The sequence below is a fragment of the Onychomys torridus genome, chromosome 1, assembly GCF_903995425.1.
Source record: "Onychomys torridus chromosome 1, mOncTor1.1, whole genome shotgun sequence".
Lineage (NCBI taxonomy): Eukaryota > Metazoa > Chordata > Mammalia > Rodentia > Cricetidae > Onychomys > Onychomys torridus.
Window position 1 is genome coordinate 80,905,531 of NC_050443.1, and position 19,335 is coordinate 80,924,865.

The 19,335-nt window shown below is 47.3% G+C and overlaps 1 protein-coding gene across 1 annotated transcript in view; it reads left to right on the top strand.

Moving 5' to 3' along the window:
* Window positions 1–349: 349 nt before the first annotated feature.
* Clpb (caseinolytic mitochondrial matrix peptidase chaperone subunit B) overlaps window positions 350–19,335 on the top strand; it is a 124,364-nt gene continuing 105,378 nt past the window's right edge. Inside the window, exons 1-2 of the mRNA XM_036188175.1 lie at window positions 350–813; window positions 3,972–4,023. Coding sequence (XP_036044068.1) covers window positions 411–813; window positions 3,972–4,023 — 455 coding nt within the window. The 5' untranslated portion in view covers window positions 350–410. The remainder of the gene's footprint in view (window positions 814–3,971; window positions 4,024–19,335) is intronic.

Consider the following 19,335-nt stretch of genomic DNA (forward strand, 5'->3'; position numbering starts at 1 on the left):
TGACCTAGACCAAGGTGACCTTGAACTCCGATCTTCCAAGTTCCCCTCTTCCAAAGGCAGGGATTAAAGCAGTGTCAACACAGACAAGAGGCTCTGGAATCTTGAATTTTAATGGCCACGCCCCACCAGAGAGTTTTCCTTTTTGCCACGCCCCTCTACTAGAACTTCATTTCCCAACATTCTCCTAACGCCGCTAAGTCAGCGGTCATTGTGACGTCATCCCACAGCCCTCAGGGAAATGTAGTTTGTTCATTCTCCAGTTAGGGAAAGATCTGGGGCCGTGGACTACCACTCCCGTGAGGTAGTGCGCAGTCCCACCCCATAAGCGGCGTCTTCGAACGCGCCGCGGCAGCCATGTTGATCGTGGCTAGCACAGGGGCCGGCACCAGGGGGTTTTAGAAGCAGGTGTCATGATGTTGTCCACGGTGTTAAGGAGAACCGCGCCGGCGCCGCGGCTCTTCCTCGGGTTACTCAAGTCCCCACCGCTCCAAAACCGGGGAAGTGCTTACGGCCGGAGCATAAACACCGGAGACCGCGGAGAGCCGCAGCGGCTGAGAGCTGCCGCCTGGGTGCGCCCTGGAGCATCCTATATCTTATTCCCCGGTCGGGGGGCAGCCACCTGGGGGCGCCGTGGAGAACTCACCGAGATCTCATACCTGGCTACCGCCTCGTGGGGACGCGGTAGTAGCCTCGAAGAAACACTCCCGGGACAGGACAGCTGGAATGGGGTTCCCAACAAGACAGGACTGGGCATGTGGGCCTTGGCCACGGCGCTGGTGGTTCATTGCTACAGCAAGAGTCCTTCCAACAAGGGTGATTATGGGGCCAGTCTGGGATCAAGGGAGAGGTGGGTGGGAGAGTGGGTCCTGACTCCTTTGGGGGTTTGAAGGTGTTTGTAAATTTAGACACGCATAACCTTACCTTTGGAGAGACCCAGGTACCATCTGCTGCCAGGGGCAACATGTTGCTCTGGAAAAGCTCACTGCTTGGAGTTAAATAATTTCCCATTGTAGGTCTAGTCCGCTTTTTCGGGCATCAGTTTGTGTATCTGTATAATGGGAACATCGGAGTGACTATCTAATTACAGCCTGGTCCTTTTATGTACCAGTATTATATCTGGTCCTTTAGTCTTTCAAGAGGTCTCCAGGAAGCCCCAGCAGCTTTAGGGATAACCTCTACATGTTTGCCTGCATACAAGGGCCGAGGAAGGAGGACAGTTGGTTCTGGTGGTAGCTTGACTCCCATGCACCTCTCTAGTCTTAGTTTCTCTGCTGTATAGCGAAGGCAGTTTCTCAGTACTCTGATAAGACTGACGTTTCGACCTCTCGAGTTACGAGTCTGTTCAGCAGTTCCTTAGTGTTTTTGCTATGCTTAGTGTCATGCTTAAGGTGAGCTGGACATTGTGGGGGGTGGAGCCTGGGGGGACAGGGAGGTGGCAGAAGGAAAGTAGCTCTCTAGAGACTTAGAGCGGTCGGAGGGATAGGATAGGAGGTGGAGGTAGCTAACCCAGATTGGCATCTTACCTAAATGCTGAGAGCTGAGCAGCAGCTGGAGAAATGGCCAGGCTGAACCCAGCCTCTCAGGTTCTCAGTTGCTGGTGAGGAACTTGTTAAATTTAGCATGGTGCTGGTGGGTTCCATGCACCCCAAACTCTTGAGATTGTTGAACAAGATTGGAGACTGCCTTGACTTTCATGTTTGTTCAGTAGGATGTGGCCACCAGAAAAGAAAGGGCTTTGGATGAGGAATGAGGACACCAAGGATCTTGTTTTGTACTGTCTTACTCGCTTTGTGAAGCTGGACTTGGGGTTTTCGCTGGCCCTCAGTTTCCTTTCTACCAATGAGGGTATTGAAGTAGAGCCCTGCTAGCTTAAACAGGAAGTGGTTATAGGATTTGCAGCTTGGGTGTTCGTGGAGGTGGTGGTCTCTCAGTTTAGCTCGGAACTAGGTGTTCAAAAAACCCCAACTTAAAACCAAGCCATTTAAGGGGACTGTGCAGGCAGTTGGCCATGCTGGGCTAATTAGTATTACAGAGGATCTCCAAACTAATGGGGTCAGTCAGGATAGCCTTCCTGGAGGACTGGCAATTCTTGGAAGATGGGGAGTTTGAACTTGAATTCTGAAGGATAACACAGGAAATATAAGTGGGGATGCTTAACAAATGTGCCTTGGGTTGGATTATATTCCATATCCGAACTTCAACCAGCTTGGTGTGAAGGGGCTAGCAGTTTGGTCAGTGAGGGTGGAAGACAAGGTCTTTGGAATGAGGTGAGAGATGACATGGGCCCTGCATGCCAGGCAGGGGTGTTGGGAATTCTATAGGCAGTAGAGAGCCAAAAAAGGTTCAAGAGTAGAGACTGTCCAGCAGCCATTGTGTTTGGAAGAACAGAAGAAATGTGTCTGAAATCTGGCCTGAGAGGTTACTGGGGGCCCTAAGCTAGATTTTATGGCACATGAATTTCAGTGATATCTACTTAATAAAATAGGTAATGACTCAAACTATGGCCACTTCCAACCCTTCCAACTCGCCTGCTCTGGGTTTTTTAGCAGAGTCGCTCAGTTCAGTGTTCTAAGAAACATTGGTCGCTTCAGGAGTCAAGATGAATTCTGTTGTAGGTAGTGGAAAGCCAAGGTTGTGAGCCCATAGTGCCCCAGGTTAAATCTCAGCTCCTTTCTCCTTCCCTCTGTGATGTTGGAGAATGAAGGAGAGTAGGTAAGTATCGATAAGGAATGGTTTTCCTCTCCCAGCTGGAGATTGACTAGGCACAATTAGGTGTGTGGATGAGAACAACCCATAAGAGCTAGGCATGATGGCACACACCTTTAACCCCAGCACAGGAGACTTAAGCAGGTTGACCTCTATGAGTTCCAGGACAGCCAGGGCTACATAGTGAGATCTTATCTTAAAAACCAACCAAACAAACAAACAAAAACCAGAGAGAGAATCCGTAAGGTAAGTAGGACAGACATGGCTCTAGACAGAGACCTGGTCATAGGCTAGTCTCCACAGTAGGGTGGAGTGGAGGCCCCGAGCTCTGAGAAGAACTGCTATCTCTGGACATGGTGGCACGCCTTTAATCCCAGCACTCTGGAGGCAGAGGCAGGCGGATCTCTGTGAGTTTGAGGCCAGTCTACAGAGTGAGTTCCAGGACATTCAGGGCTACAAAGAGAAACTCTGTCTCAAAAAATAAAAAACAAAAACAAAGAAAAAAATGGTTTATGCACATTATAGCATCTCATCCCACTTTACGGAAGCTTTGGCTCAGGAGTTTAGATGAGTTGGATGGCCTCAGCTTGCCTCTGACTCTAGTGACTTCTCTTACATTTACCTAGTGTGTCTCCTGGCTACTGAATGCTGAGGACTAGGCAGAGTCAGCCTCATGGCCAACAGTTTAGCCCAGAATCAGGCCTACTGTGCCTCTGCTGTTGACTTGTGAGTTTTTCCAAGTGGCCACAAGGTGGTGCCAACAACCAGGCCAGGCTAGGCCTGAGTCCTCGGGGCTCTGACTGAACTGTTTGGGTCTCCCTTCTCTGGTCTTGCACCAAGGATTTTGGAGACTTTTCAGTCATTATTTTATCTCCTCAGCATCCTTGTGAGGCTGACAAGAATTACTGTCTGCCGAATACTCTGGGAAGTTGCTTGAGAAGGAAGGGCTGCCGCAGCCACACACAGTAATAGCTGAGTAGGTTGGATCCCAGTGTCCATGACTTCTTATTGAGGTTCTTTCCACTCTTAAGGAGACCCGCATACCTGAGCCTTAGTGTTTAGGAATAGTGGGGAAATTGGCACAGCATCCACCTGCATCCCCAGAGCAGAGGTGGGGTGGATTTTACCTGGGGAAGTGGTTTGGTTAGTCTTCTCATGCCAGCCTTTCACTTTCTTAGGAACTTCCACTGACTTGCTGGGCTTTCTCTCAGCTCTCAGGGATAGGTCCTGGCCAGGGGTCTGACCAGTACCCCATCTCTTTTCAGATGCAGCTCTGATGGAAGCTGCCCGTGCCAACAATGTGCAGGAAATCAGAAGGTGAGTGTCTGGGCCTTGCTGTCTTATCCAGAAGGGCTGAGCAGAGTGTAGTGACTCTGTCTTAGAGAAAATTTCTCCCTGCATGGACTTGGTTCCCAAGGGTTCCCTGTAGCCGCAACTGTAGGCTCTCTGGCCCAGATCAGACTTTATGTATTTTAAGTATGGATGAGGGCTCCCAACCATCTCTGGGTGTTTGATGGCCCATGGACCCTGTGAATCTTCCAGTTTGTTCTTGTTCCTCTGTGGAAGTGACCGTGTGTTAATGTTTGCTGCCTGGACCTGGTATGAGTGAGCATCCTTGGAGAAGCTTGGGGTGTATTTAGGACTCTTTGTGCCAAAGGGCCTTTGTGACTAAGAAGGCCTGCTTACAGGGCTGAGACATGCTGCACTCCGCTGGAAGCAGACTGCAGTTCTTCAGCTTCGGTGGCTCACCTAGTTTTCCCAGGCTCCTCAAATGGAGTGAGGTTCATTTTTGCTCAGAGGCTGACTTGCTTGAGCAAGGGAAGGCTCATCTTGAGCTGGGAAGCCTTGGCCTAGTACCATGGACAGGGCAGAGTGTTCCTCCAGCATGGATGCTGAGAGTGGGGCCTGGCCAGAGACTGAGAGTAGACAGTATTCATCCCTCTTAGGCCTCACCTTGGCCTTATTGCCCTTCAGCTAGATCTAAGTAGCCATTGGACCCTCCCCTCCCTTACCTTACATACTGGTTTGGTTTCTTTTTTGCCATGCTGGATCTGAACATGTCTTAACATATACTTAGCAATTGCTCTACCAATAAGCTGCTTCTCTAGTCCTTGGTTTTTGTTTTGTTTTATTTGTTTGTTTATTTTAGTTTTTGGTTTTCTTGTTTTGTTTTGTTTTTGAAGAGTTATTTATTTACTATGTATATAGTGTTCTGCCTGCACACCAGGAGAGAGCACCAGATCTCATTTTAAATGATTGTGAGCCACCATGTGGTTGCTGGGAATTGAACTCAGGACCTCTGGAAGAACAACCAGTGCTCTTAACCTCTGAGCCATCTCTCCAGCCCTTGTTTTTGGTTTTTAAGATTTCATTTTTATTTGTTTATTTATTTGTTGTTTGTTTATTTTTTTTTTTTAGACATTTTCTCTCTACGTATTTCTGTCTGTCTTGGAACTCACTATGTACACCAGGCTGATCTTGAACCCAGAGATCCTCCTGCCTCTTCCTCCCAAGTACCAAGATTTAAGGCATGTGCCACCATGGCCAGCCAATTTTATTTTCATTTTATGTTATGGGCATTCTGCCCACAGGTATTTTTGTGCATCATGTACATGCAGTGCTCTTAGCAAGAAGAGGGCATTGAATCTTCTAGAACTGGAGTTACAGACGGTTGTGAGCTGACATGTGGGTGCTGAAAATTGAACCCAGGTCCTCTGGAAGAGCAACCAGTACTCTTAACCTTAGAGCTGTTTCTCCAGCCCCATAGCTTTTGGTTTTTTGAGAATACATTTTGTTATGTAACCTGGGTTGGCTTTGAACTTTCAGTCCTCTTGCCTCAGCCTCCTCAGTGCTGGGATTATAGGTGTGGGCAACCATGCCTGATGTGGTATTCACATTTTAGACAGGAAGTCAGTGTTTGGGTAGCTATCTCTGCATACCCTGGATCCCGGGTGCCCTTCCCCACTCCAGTGCTTGAACGTTTAAGAAAATGTGGAGAAGCAGCCACAGCTCCACCAAGACTTACTGCTTTGATTCTCTTTCATTTTATCTGCAGCATTATTATTGATTCTCAAGGGTGCTTTTGAGTATTAATGTTCAAGGCTTAGTTTTTAATAAACCACTTTTGGAAGTGTGGGCTTGGAGTTGTTTTGTAGCCAAATAAATATGATGGAGCAATAGTTTAATAAACATGTGATGATGCATCTTAAAAACCAAGCACAGATGTCATCTTGTTGTTATAAGAGCCATTCATAACTGCAGCTGCGTGCAGCATCTTCATGTCCCAGAAACATGCCTGGCTTTCTAGAGCCTCATTATAGGGAAGCGAGGAGTCAAGACTGGAGTCAAAAATTACCCAGAATCACCTGTTGGTAACTGCCAAAGGCTGCCAATCTGCAGCTTCCTACCCCCAAGCCCAATGTCGGCAGGAGAGTTGCCAAGCTGAGAAGAATGACTCTTCTGGGCATGGTGTGCACACTTTTAATCCTAGCAGAGGCAGATCTCTGAGTTCTAGGCTAGCCAGATCTACATAGAAAGTTCCAGGCCAACCAAGGCTACACATAGTGAAACTGTCTCAAAAAACAAACAACAGAAAAAACAAGAAAAGCAAAAGGAACGGCCTCAGCTGGGCACTGTAGATGGTGGGGAGGAGTGAGGGTGATGTCCTGGCCTCGGCCTGGAAGAAACAGACATGTAATCCCCCAGTTGCAGTTCTTTCTTCTGACAGGCCGGCCTGGAGCAGGGGTGGAGAGCCTGACATCCCCACAGGAAGGAAGTGGTCTTGAGTTTTGTTCAGTTTTTCTGTGTATGCCCTTGACTCCACTGACACTTTCCACTGCTCTTCCCTTGATCCTGTGTGTGCTAGCCTCTCCTTCTGCCCAGCAGGCCTGCCTGTAGCAAGACAGAATTCTAGTCTCACCTCCCCACCCCCACCCCCACCCCTCAGTTTACACAGTTGTTTTGCCATATGTATGATTGGTATGTAGTGATGTCAGTATTTGGAATAAAGCTCAGACCTGGTGAATGGTATTACTACGTCTTGGGGCTCTCCTTCCTGTACCTTGACCTCTCTTAGCTCCTGTCTCCAGCCCAGAACCTCAGGAGAGCTCAGGATGGGGAAGGACAGGTGCTTGGTGCTCTTCTGCTTAAAGAGAGGAGCTTCACCCCAGAATTTGCAATCCCTGGAACCGGGTGCAGACTCCCTGCTGCCACCCCACCCCACTCCTACCCCACCCTCACCCCATTCACTGCCCTCCTGTGACCCTGTCCTTGAGTCTTCCTAGCCGGTTGGTTGAGTTGCTCCTGTCCTCTGCTAGTGTATCCTGTCCTGTCGGTGGGAGAGTCTGAGGGTCTTCTGGAAGAGAAACTGGCTGTCGGTTGGCTTACATGTCAAGAATGCAGTCGGTACGCTCAGGAAAACTAGTGACCCCACGTGTCAGCCCCGTCAGGAACAGCTTGGGAGTCCTCACAGACTGGGAGAGCATTGAATCGGCAGTTCTGGACTGTTTACTTCTTTATGAGAATCTGGCTAATTGTATGTAGGGAGGCTGCTTGAACAAAGCCAGAACTCACCATTTCACATACTATGTTTTCTTTTTACATTTTATTTGTTAATTTTGTGTGCATTTATTTGGGTGCACTGGTGTGTAGTGTATATGTGGAGGTTAGAAGATTACCAGTGGGAGTCAGTTCTTTCCTTGTGGGTCCTGGGGATTGAACTCAGGTCCTCAGACTTGACTTCTAACTGCTGAGCCATCTCACTGGCTTCACGCTCTTCTTTGTATTAAGGAGTATGAGCTGGTTCTTCTGGCCCAGGCCTCTAATCCTAGCACTCAGAATGAATAAAACAAAACAAAACGAACAGAGCACCAAAGCAACAGAACTGCTTTCTGCACCTTGAGTCAGTGAATTAATTGTGTGCCTCCCCGAGGCACGGCCAGGCTCTGCTGTCCCTGTCTCACACCTATTCCCAAGCACAACGTGACTGACTTAAATAGAACAGAAGCTGGGGGTCCAGAGGCCTGTCAGTCTCCCGCTGGCACACAGGGAGGCTGGGCTCTCCCTTTCTTTCCCCTTCCCTGTGCAAGAGTCATCTTCCCCTTTCTCCCCGAAGCACTTAAACTTTGTAAGGTCACCCAGCTCCTACTTGAGCAGGGAGGCTGACCCTGCCCCTTGGCAGCTGTGAGAGCAGGTGACTCCCCTCAGCCCAGCCCCACCCCCAGAGCCTGGCTTTTACACTGAGCCACTCACCCAAGACCAAGGGCATGGGACAGACAGCAGCACATCTGTCTGGGCTCAGGCAGAGCCATGTGGGGCCTATCAGGCTGGGGACAGGATTGGGAAACCTGTTCTCTGCTGGAGATCGTATTTCCTTCCGATCACACCGCTGACAGACAGCATCCTGCCTGCTCTTCACTGGGCTGAGCTGGGCTTCTGTTAATGTAGCCCCATTTAGTCCTTCATCAGTCCAAACAGGTTCAAATGAAGAGACTCTGATACCAAAAGCTTTCTTTTCATAGTTCATGTGTTCATTTGACAAACGTGTACTGAGTACTTGCCATTTGCTGGGTCCTTTGTTTGGCGCAGGGGACACCTGAGCAGGCACGACTCCTTCCTTTGATGGAAAAGATGTGGAGCTGGATATGGCTGTTACCCACTTGTAATCCCAGAACTCTAAAGGCAAGAGGTTGGTGAATTTGAGGCCAGTTGGGACTACAGGGAGTATGATCCTGTGTTGAGAGGGAGAAGCAGTGAATATGGCTGGACTCCAGAGAGCAAGGATGGGTAATATAAAACGATATTGGATAGCGTTAGGGAAGGACCATACCAGGGGCTGGAGGATGGCTCAGCGGTTAAGAGCACTGGCTGTTCTTCCAGAGGTCCTGAGTTCAAGTCCCAGAAACCACATGGTGGTTCACAACCATCTGTAATGAGATCTGGTGCCCTCTTCTGGCCTGCAAGCATGCATGTAGACAGAACACTGTATACATAATAAATAAATAAATCTTTTTAAAAAAAAGCAAGAAAGAAAGAAAGAAAGAAAGAAAGAAAGAAAGAAAGAAAGAAAGAAAGAAAAGACCATACCACATTGGGCTTTTTAAAGCCAGTGTATATATAAAAGGCAAAGATGCTAACAGATATATTTGTAGATTTTGATTTTTAAAGTTTTTATTTATTTTATTATTATTTTTTCGAGACAGGGTTTCTCTGTGTAGCTTTGCGCCTTTCCTGGAACTCACTCTGTAGCCCGGGCTGGCCTCGAACTCACAGAGATCCGCCTGCCTCTGCCTCCTGAGTGCTGGGATTAAAGGCGTGCGCGACCACCGCCCGGCTTTTAAAGTTTTTAATGCTTAGTGGAAAACATGCTGGTCGACAGCTATAGTAGTGTGGGAATACTGGCTGAAACATGGCTGTAAGCTGGAGAGAGATCATCGGCAGAGCACTTGCCTAGCTTCTGTAAGCTGGGTTCAACCCCTGCACCAAAAAAAGGAAAAGAAAAGCAACTGGAAGAGTCCAGCAGATGGTGTGTGTGGGTTGGGCTAAGATGTTAGTAGCACAGATGGGGAAAGTTAGCTGAACTAGTCTGCAAGGGTTAGCCCAGTGCTCATGCCTGATTCAGAGTCTGGTACACAGGAAATCTTCCACAGATGAATGCCAAGTGAATGAATAAGACTGGTTGTGTAGTTCAAAAAGGAAATGCTAGTGAATTTCCATTTCTCTGGCTGGAGCTCCTGTGTAGATGCCACACTCTGAGGAGAGGATTTGGAGGGACTGTGTTGAAAAACAGATTGAACTAACTCACTCTTTCTCTCTCTCTCTCTCTCTCTCTCTCTCTCTCTCTGTGTGTGTGTGTGTGTGTGTGTGTGTGTGTGTGTGTGTGGTGGTGGTGGTGTTGATTTGTTTTGTTTTGTTTTGTTTTACAAGACAGTCTCTCACTTATGTAGGCTGTCCTGGAACTCACAGAACTCTGTAGACCAGGCTGGTCTGGAACTCACAGAGATCCTCCTGCCTCTGCCTCCCAAGTGCTAGAATTAAAGGTGTGTGCCACCATACCTGAATTTTAATTATGTGTAGATGTATGGATGTGGAAGCCAGAGAGGTGTTGGATCCCCTGGAGCTGGAGTTACAGACAATTGTGAATCACTTGATGGGGGTTCTGGGGACTGAACTCAAGAGCAGCATGTGCTCTTGACCACCCAGTCTTCTCTCCAGCCCCCAACAGCTAGATTTAGTCACATGTGGTGACACACGCCTGTCATTCCCGACACTTGGGAGGAAGAGGCAGGCAGATCTCTGAGTTTGAAGCCAACCCAATTTATGTAGCATTCCAGACCTTGTCTCTAATTAATTAATTAGTAAGCATGCTAGATTTATCAATTATCTGGAAATTCTTTTGACATACTGTTTTTGGTTTCTGGTTTGGTGGTTTTAGAAAATAAAGGATTAAACTGGTTTGCTAGATGGCTTTGGAAAAAGAATTGTACAGTTCAGGAGAGAAAACAGGTTGGGCTTTGTTGAGGGTGAACACATCTATTCTAGCTTGGCGCTGATGACTTGGTTTGGCTCTTCTCCCCTGATGCCCCCGCTCCGGGCAGTTGTTGTCTGTGTGCCAGGATCAAGGTGTCCCAAATGTGTTTAGCTACAAGCATAGGTGAATGTTCTAAGAATTGATCTGGGGATTTTATCTAATTAACAAAAGTCCTGCCTGGTAAATACATTTGGCTGTCTCTGGGCCTTGGAGAGGCTGTCTGTTTATCGATCGCCTTATCATTTTGGCTGGGTGGGAAGATATTAATGATGGCATCAGAGCAACCAAAACATCCAGCTCTCTTAATCAGTAAATATACAAATGTCTCTGTGGCTTGCAGTGGATTGAAACAAAATCTTTATCCCAGACCAGCAGAAGTCAAGGCCTGGAGAGCATCACTTTCTGTAACTTGATAGTGTGTGCTTCCGGAGGATTCCAGGTTTTTTACTGTACCCTCACAGGTGTCCTGAATGCTGGGACTTTGAAAGGCAACATAATGTTCTGGGAAGAATGCAAGAGTTACGGAATTAGGAGGCCTGGGGCCTGCTTTTGTCATACAACCTTGCCAGTAACAGCACCCTTCACAGATAATGACGCAGGAGTTCAGGCTTCTTAAGTAAATCTCTCAAGCTGCCCACATGGGAAGTAACCCTCCTTCTTATCTAACAGACTAGGGGGCTGTGGGGCTAGAAGCCAAAGAGAAGCTGGCCTAGGTTCCTGTTTCCCCTTAGGAAGCTGACCAAAGGGACAGCCATTTCTGCCAGGCTTATTTGGAACCCACAGGTTCCAAAGGATAAAGTAAGGCTTTGCAGCATCCTCAAGGTCTCCTGCCTGTCTAGATCCTGGCTATGCCTCATTGCCCACTTCAAGCTCTTCCTCCAGGAAGCTCACCCTGGCTAATAAGAACAGCAGTTGTTCATTGGCTGTGGACTCTGTAGCAGGCAGACAGTAAATACAGTGTGTGTCCCTTACCAATGTGTTACAGAATAAACCGTTGTGTGCATTTTCCAGATGAGAAAACTCAGTGCTTACACAGACTCAGTTCCTTCTGGTTGCCTCCCAGCCAGTGTACACTTGTGATTTATACCAAAGCCCGAATACATTCTCATCATGCTTTTCCCCCCCAGCAGCTCATACTGAGTGCTCATCTTTCTTAACAAATGATATGGATCTTAAAGGCTGAGTGGTTCACCTCCTTGCCTTTGTTTTTCTCCAGTTGCTTCACGTGTTTCTCTTCACCTGGCTGTGAACACTATCTGAATAGGCTAGGTAGTACCTCCTGCCTCCCACCTTAACAAGTCACATGTGGCTGTCTGAGGACTCCAAAGGAACAGAGTATAGAGTCTGGCCTATTGATTGATTAGTTGATTAAAGTACTGTTTATTCTCCAAAACTACCCAGTAGGAGAGCACAGCCCTGGGCAGCAGCTGGGCCAGGAGTCTCCATTCATGTGGATGGGAGGCCCTGCCAGCCTGCATAAGAATCCTTTCTGAAGCAGGGCTGAAACTTCCATCTCAATGGCCTTTTGTTTGGGGTTAGCACCCTGGCCTCCTGAGAAAGCTGTGTGTTTGACCAGGCTTTGCAGATGGACAGTGAGCAGGGACGGGGGTAAAGTACAATAATTAGAGGAGGCCCCTGGAATCCCCGGGAATCAGAGCTTGGCATACATCAGGCAGGGCAGGGCTGGGGAGTGCTCGGTTCCAGTCCCAGCGTGGGTCAGCCAGGATTTTAGGCACATTTACTCTACCCCTAAGCCTCGGGTGCTCTATGCTCCTGAAAGAGAAGTAGATTTTGATTAAATAAGCATCTACTCATCCACTTAGTGGTTCTCTCTCCCTCTCTTTCTAAATATAACAATGTGTCAGAAAATTCACCCCTTTAACATGTAAAATTTAGTAGCTTTTAGTACATTTATAAGATAATGCCATTAACATGGCCTAACTCCAGAACATTTCATTACCCCTCACCCCACCCCACAACCCCGGTCTCATTAGGAATCAGTTCCTCCTTTTCCCCACAGCCTCTTGCAACCAATCTAGTCTGTTTTCTATCTCTGTGGATTTGCCCATTCTGGACACTGTACATGAATGAGAGCCCCCCATTCTGTGGATTTTGTATCTGACTTCTTCAGCTGACTTTCCAAGATTCACATGTGTTGTATCACATCGTCAATACTTCATACCTTTTAAAAGCCAAATAACATTCCATGTACCATGAAACACATTTGATTAATCCATCTGTCAGTTGACAGATATGTTTTCACAGTGTGAAAATGATCAACAGGTATGTTATTATGAACAAGGCCAATGTCCTTTAAATTTTTTTCCAACTGCATTAATCTCTTTATTCTTTGAATAATCTTTCCCACAGTAACTATTTCCATGATGAAATGGGTGGAGTTCCCATAGCACTTGACACAGGGAACTGCCACTACCTGCTAGCCCTTCCTGTGGTTCCAGCTCTGTCCTCTAGGACTACTCATGACGCTCCTTTCCTTGCTCAGCTCTTTAAATGATGAACAACTATTCATAGACCATGTCATTCTGCCTGGGTCTGGCATCTTAAGCGATGTTTCAAGTCACCATATCCTGCCATTTTCTAATGAAAAGGCTATGAACAGTTGGTGTCCTCTCTGAATTCCAGTGTGATGTTATTGTTGTGAGGTGCAAGGCAGTCATACCCTTGTTGAAGATGTTATGCTTCTACTAATATAGCCAGAGCCTACATTAGCTTTCTTGCCTCTGCCTCACTGGATTCCTGTAATCTATTAAGCTTTGATGAGGCTGAGGAGCAGACTGCTTACACTCTGTAAACATTTGAGTGTATCTGTTTGCTTAGCTTGGTTTGGGGCAAAGGCACAGCCACTGAAGACACTGCTTACACACATGTGAAATTGGTGGTATCGAGGAGACAGGTAGTTGGCGGCTTTCTCATGCTGAGACCAGAAGAGGTTTTTGAGGAGGTGGAGGTGGAGCAGGGAGAAGCCTCTAAGAAATAGAACTAGTCACAGTATCTCCAACCTGTAGATCACCTTCTCACTGGAGGCTTTTCCTTTATCTGTGGCCCCTTGTCTCGTCAGTCAGCTAGGGGTATGCAGTCCCATTCTGCAAGCAGGAAGCAAAGAGTAAGGGCTACAGTTCTAAACTGCCACTTGAGATGGGGCTTTCTTGTCTAATTCTCAGAATCAAATGAGATCATAAATGTCAAGTACCTAAGGCACCAAGGTCAGCACAAGAAAGATGAGCCGTTGAACTCCATTATTTGGGCCTTTAATCCTAGCTACTAGAACACTGAGGCAGGACGATTTCAAATTCAGGCCTACCTGGACTATAGTATGAGTTCGTAGGCAGCTTGCACATGTATTTGAAAGTTAGAAAGGGTTGGGGGACATGACTGAACAGTTGAGTGCTACTACTTCTGTTTAAGGACCTGGGTTCAGTTCCCAGCACCCACATCAGGCAGCTCACAACCACCTGTAACTTCAGTTCTTGGGGATCTGATGCCCTCTTTTGGCCATGTGGACTCAGACACACACATTTACAAAAACAAAAACAAAAAACCTTAAAGTAAAGTAAACAGTGCTGGCGGTATAGCTCAGTGATAGAGTGCTTACCAGGCATGCAGGAGGCCCTGAGTTCAATCTCCAGTGCTGAAAAAAAAAAAAAAAAAAAAAAAACATCATTCAAGAGTTTACTAGATATGAGAAGCCAACATGTGTGGCTGTCCTGTACAGACATCTCAGAGGACCCATAATAATTAATGCATTATTCAGGGTTGGGGGACCTGTTCCATTACCCTTCTCTAAACTCAAACTGAGCTCTCTCACATGAGCAAGGTCTATGTCTGGTCCATTTCAGGCCCTCAATCTCAGCACAGAGGATGAAGTGATGAAGGCTGACCCTCCACTGTCCCCTGCAGGTGGGGACAGGTTTTATGGTCAGCTTTGCCTGGTCTGTTGTTCCTCACTGAAAATCTCTTGTGGACCTACGTGTAGCTTGGCGGTAGTGGTTCAGCTGACAGTCCAGTTTGAGGAGTTAGATCCACTGCTGTTTCTCACTGCTGAACTGGGACAAGTTTCCTGGCAAGCAGCCAGCTGCCCAGCTGCCCTGAGTCCTGTTTTGGGACCAGTAGGTGGCGCTCTTAACCCTTTCCCACATCTCGGCTCCCTGGACCTAGTAGTAACCAAAGCAGCTGCTGACAAGCAGTACCCTGTGCCAAGGTACCCCAGGAGGTGTCCTGGGTCACTCCTCTCCTTTACTTGTTGTATTTTCAAGTTTCATTCCGTCTCAGCTAGGCACAGCTCCCTGGGAATGCAGAGGGGTTTGCCTTAGGGGTCCCAGGAGATTTTTAGAGGACTCCTTGCTTCTGCCTATCCCCTCTGGCAGAAGAACTCTGCATCCAGAAAATCATTCATTCCTGTTACACTGTTGTCCTGACCTTCATTTGCATGGCACTCGCCTCCAAAGCCCTTGCTTGTGTTTTAGCTGTTTGCCAAGTGTATGTCTGTCCAGCAGCTGCCTTGAAGGCCTGGATCAGCACCCACTCAGAGCCCTGTAATCATCCGTCCTCAGGAAGAGTTTGTGCAGTGATGAATGAGTGTGGGAAGTGGTGCCTCAACGCTGAATGGGAAATACAGAAACTAGCCTTACTGTGAAAAAAACAATGCCAATATTATGAAGATCACTGAAAGGTTGAACTATTCTAGAGGAAATGACGAAGACACACAGTGTTTGATCTTTATTGATTCTGTCCTACATCTGGATCACAGGGGTAGGATGCTGTGAAAACTATTAGGATAACTGGAGACATTTGAACACAGACAGAATAGAAGGTAAAATTATGAGGTGAACTGCTCATTCTGTTGTATTAGTTGGTTCCAGGATCCTCCATGGGTCCCCCAATCTGCAGATGCTCAAGCCCTTTATATATTATGTTATAGTATTTACATAAAACCTACAGATATGTATATATATTCTTGTATAATCATCTCCAGATTGATTTGGTGTAAATGCTATGCAAATGGTTGTCATACTCTATATTGTTTAAGAAATGATGACAACAAAAATATCTTGTATATTGTTTAATATAGATGCAGGGTTTTTTTAGTTTCTGAATTTTTATTTATTTATTTACGTATTTATTTTTGATCTGCTCTTGGTTGATTCTCTGCCACATTGGGACTTCGGCCATTATGGCTGGTGCTTCTGTAGAAGTCTATCTTTGTTCTAGGAAATACATGCTGAAGTATTTGGAGATAAGGGGCGTAATATCTGAAAGTACTTCTCACGTGGAGAAGTAAAATGCATTAGAAATAGGAACCAAATGAATCCAGGTGTAAAGTGGATACATGTGAAGGATCTGGGAAGGGATTTTTGGTGCTATTTTTGTAGCTGGTTTCTAAGTTTAATGATTTAAAAATAGCAATCTGTGCACATTAATATATAGCAGGTATCTGTAAAGAGTAGGACGAAGAATGGCCACCCAGCATTGGGCTTTACTTTATTAGACCAGGAGTATCACTTAGGATGTGGATTGACTCCTTCACCATTTACCTTTGAACATGTAGAGCGATTACAGCAGCAGCTATGGTCTAGAAACATTGTACACAATCACACCCTCATCTCCTTTAGTCTAGAAACATTGTACACATTCGCACCCTTGAGCTCCTTTAGTCTAGAAATATTGTACACGTTCACACTCTGGATCTCCTTTGGTCATATCGGCACTCTTGTTGGGTGGTTCTGGCAGGCTGATGAGGTAAGCTGAACAAGGTTCTGAGAGGTTAGCTGTACTTGCCCATGGGCACACAGCCTGGCAGAGACAGAGAAAGGTTCCTTCCTGGGTGAGTCTTTTCCAGGAGAGGCGTTGTGAACCTGCTCTTCCTTGTGTTTCAAGATTGGACTGTTGATTCTGTAGGGCACTCATTAGGTTCCAAAACACTGGACTAGCTGTAGTAGAAAGACCAGGGGTGAAGTGTGCAGATTCACTTCATCTAAGTTGTGGGTGCTGTGCACATGCCAGTCTCTGTTCTCTCTTGCTGTTGTTCACTTTCCTGAGACCAGCTAGGTGTAAGAGTGCTGGGCACTGGAAGGAAGCAAGGACACCTGGAGGGCTTCCTAGAGGAGGGGGCCTGAACTGAGCTTTAGAGGCTGGTGCTCAAATATCCAAAGTAAAAGACACCTATGAGGCTTTGCGCCCGTGTAGTCAGAGCACCAGGCCCTTGCCGTGAAATCTGTAGGCCCAGGCTGGGAGCCAAGAACAGCCTTGCTGCCCTCCCCCACCTCCCCATCTCTGGCTGGCTGGGAGATAAGGCACAGATGGAGGCTGCCTGGGGATTCTAGCCCCAGGCGCCTTGCCTCTGCTCAGACAGAGGGCCTGCTGCTGTTATTACTGTAAACAGGGCCTTCTGGGCGGCTCCAACCAGGGTCCTGTTGCCCAGATAGTGATCATGATTGGGTCTGCATGGCTCAGTGCTTCCAGGCCTCTGATGCAGGTGGGACAGTGCTCCCCACTCTTTGACCCCTCCCCAGCTGCAGCTGAGGGCCAGTTCCTGCGAAGGATCCGGAAATCAGCTGGAACAATGCATGATTGAAGTTCACTGGCCGCTTTGTATTGATTGGTCATAAAGGAAAAGGAAGAAAAGTGAAGTGATGTCTCTGTGAAGAGCTAGTTAATCAGAATGACTTAACCTGCCTCTGCCTGCCCAAGACTCCTTCCCTCCTGCAAGTAGCAAGTCTAAGGAGCTGTCTTGTCTTTGGAAGTCTTACTGTGTCAGGTCTGCTAGGAATCCACTTCTCAGTTCTCTCTCATTTTATAGTTTAGATTTCTTTATCTTTATGTGTGTGATTGTTTGCCTGTGTGCACGTATGTGCACTGTGTGTGCCTAGTGCTCATGGAAGTCAGAAGAGGATGTTGAATTCCCTGGAACTGGGTGGTTTGGAACCACTGCATGGGTTCTGGGAACCAAACCCAGGTCCTCTGCAAGAACATCTTATGCACTTTAACAGCTGAACCATCTCTCAGGCTCCAGATGCTATCCATATTTAAAATGATAAGATTTTAGCAATAATTAGAACTTTAGAGATGTCATTCAATTCTGTTTTCCTGCAGAGAAACCTAAGACCTACAGAGGTAGATTTATCCTGAGCAACATATCAAGTACCTGACAGAGCCATGACTAGAACCCATGACCAGGCCATGGCCCCAAATGTCCCCACCCACTCCTGAGTCTGAGATGCCTCCTACGTATTTATACACAGGAGCCCAAGTACTTTGAAAAAGACTGTTAGGCCACAAGTTTTTCACCACAAGACAGAAGTATTGGTGGCAGATTGGTATTTATAGGTACTATAGAGAACTCCCATGTGCCAACCGCCAGGGCAGGAAGCAGGGGCATATGAAGACAGGTCGTTTCTGGAGGATGCTGGTGACTGAGGAAGCTAGACAAGACAACCAGCAGTCACTGTTCTGACACCAATGAGCTCGGGACCTGGAGGCAACAGACCATTTTAGGGAGGCCTTCAAGGATGAAACTGATTGGTTAAGAAAAGTAAGTCATGCTGTCATCCCTGCCGTGAAAACGGCAGCGGAACTTGAGTTGTCAGGAGTGTGTTCCAGCAGAAAGTGAAAGTCAGCCTCCTCCCCTCTCTCCCTAGCAGAAGTGACCATGCCACCTCTTGGCCTTTGGCCTGCTGGCCCCTCCTACATGCATCCCTGGTTGTTAGAGGAGACTTTGTGTTTCCTTCTTGGCTCTTAGGCTCTGCTACTGACTGCCTTTACTTGGGAATTTTAGGCAGTTTATTTGTTTGTTTTTAGAGACAGGGTTTCTCTGTGTAGCTTTGGCTGTCCCGGAACTCACTCTATAGACCAGGCTGGGCTTGAACTCAGAGATCCGCCTGCCTCTGCTTCCCAAGTGTGTGTTTAAAGGCGTGTGCCACCACTGCCCTGTGATAGTTCATTCTCCATCCACAGATACATTCGGGTACTTGATATATTTTCCTATGCCATCCTGATTTACTCAGGACATCAGGTGTGGCAGAGGGGCCCTTACCCACTGAGCCATTTCTCTGCCCCTCCCCCATCACTAATGTAAAATGGGCAATGATGCTAATAGCATAGGCACATAGCTTATTATATGCCAAGTGTTTTAGCCAACATGACTTACCTCTTGATGACACCCCTGTGTGTGACATGTAGTAAAGCTGGTGGGAGACTTTTTTTCCCTTGAGACAAGGTCCTGTTATATAGCCCTGGCTAACCTTGAATTCATGTCCGTCCTCCTGCCCCAGCCTTCTGATTATAGGCAGGCACCATAATACCCAGGTTTTGTCCATTCTCCCATAGATACAAAGAGCAGGAGCTGTGTGGGAGAGGGAACAGAGAAGCCAAGTCTGAAAGTGGCAATGGCTGTATCTGATCTGAGATCTTTTCTACCTTGTATACCCTGGAAGTTGTGCAAGACCTGGGATTCAACTCCAGATGCCTGCTGTGGTCTCCTGTCTACTACCTTGAGCCATCCCCAGTTAGTATCACCTACCATAGCCCTGCCAAGCAAGAGAGTTAGTTAGTGCATTAGGTAGGGCTGGCCCCAAGTCCAGAGTGAGCCCAGGAAAGCCTGCTGTGCCCACCCCCTCCCCAGCACGACATGGGCTGCTCTGCCCTGACTGGCAGCCTGCATTAAGCATTCTACTCATCATCTCAGGGATGATGGAATCCTAACCTTTACAGAGACACCGTGCTCTGTCACAAGCATTGCTCTTTTTAAAAGAGATTAATTCACTTGCCGCATTTCGTCCAGTGGTGAAAATCACAGGAGAGAGCAAGGGTGGCTCTCTGGCCTCGGAGGCCTTTCAGCCCTCTCAGCAGGCGGTCATCCTCCCCACCCCATCCCCAGCTGGCTCGGCACTTTGAAATGAGTGCCTGCTGGGCATTCACTTGTGAAGCAACAAAATGAAATGGGGAGATCTGGTTTGTGAAGTCCTAATTTGGGGGCTACTCTGGACTGGGGGAAAGCAAGGGGAACTCCCCACCCCTGACTCATCACTACAAGAGGAAACGTTGTCTGTGGTAAGGTTAGCTGTGGCCCTTCCACAGAGACCCAT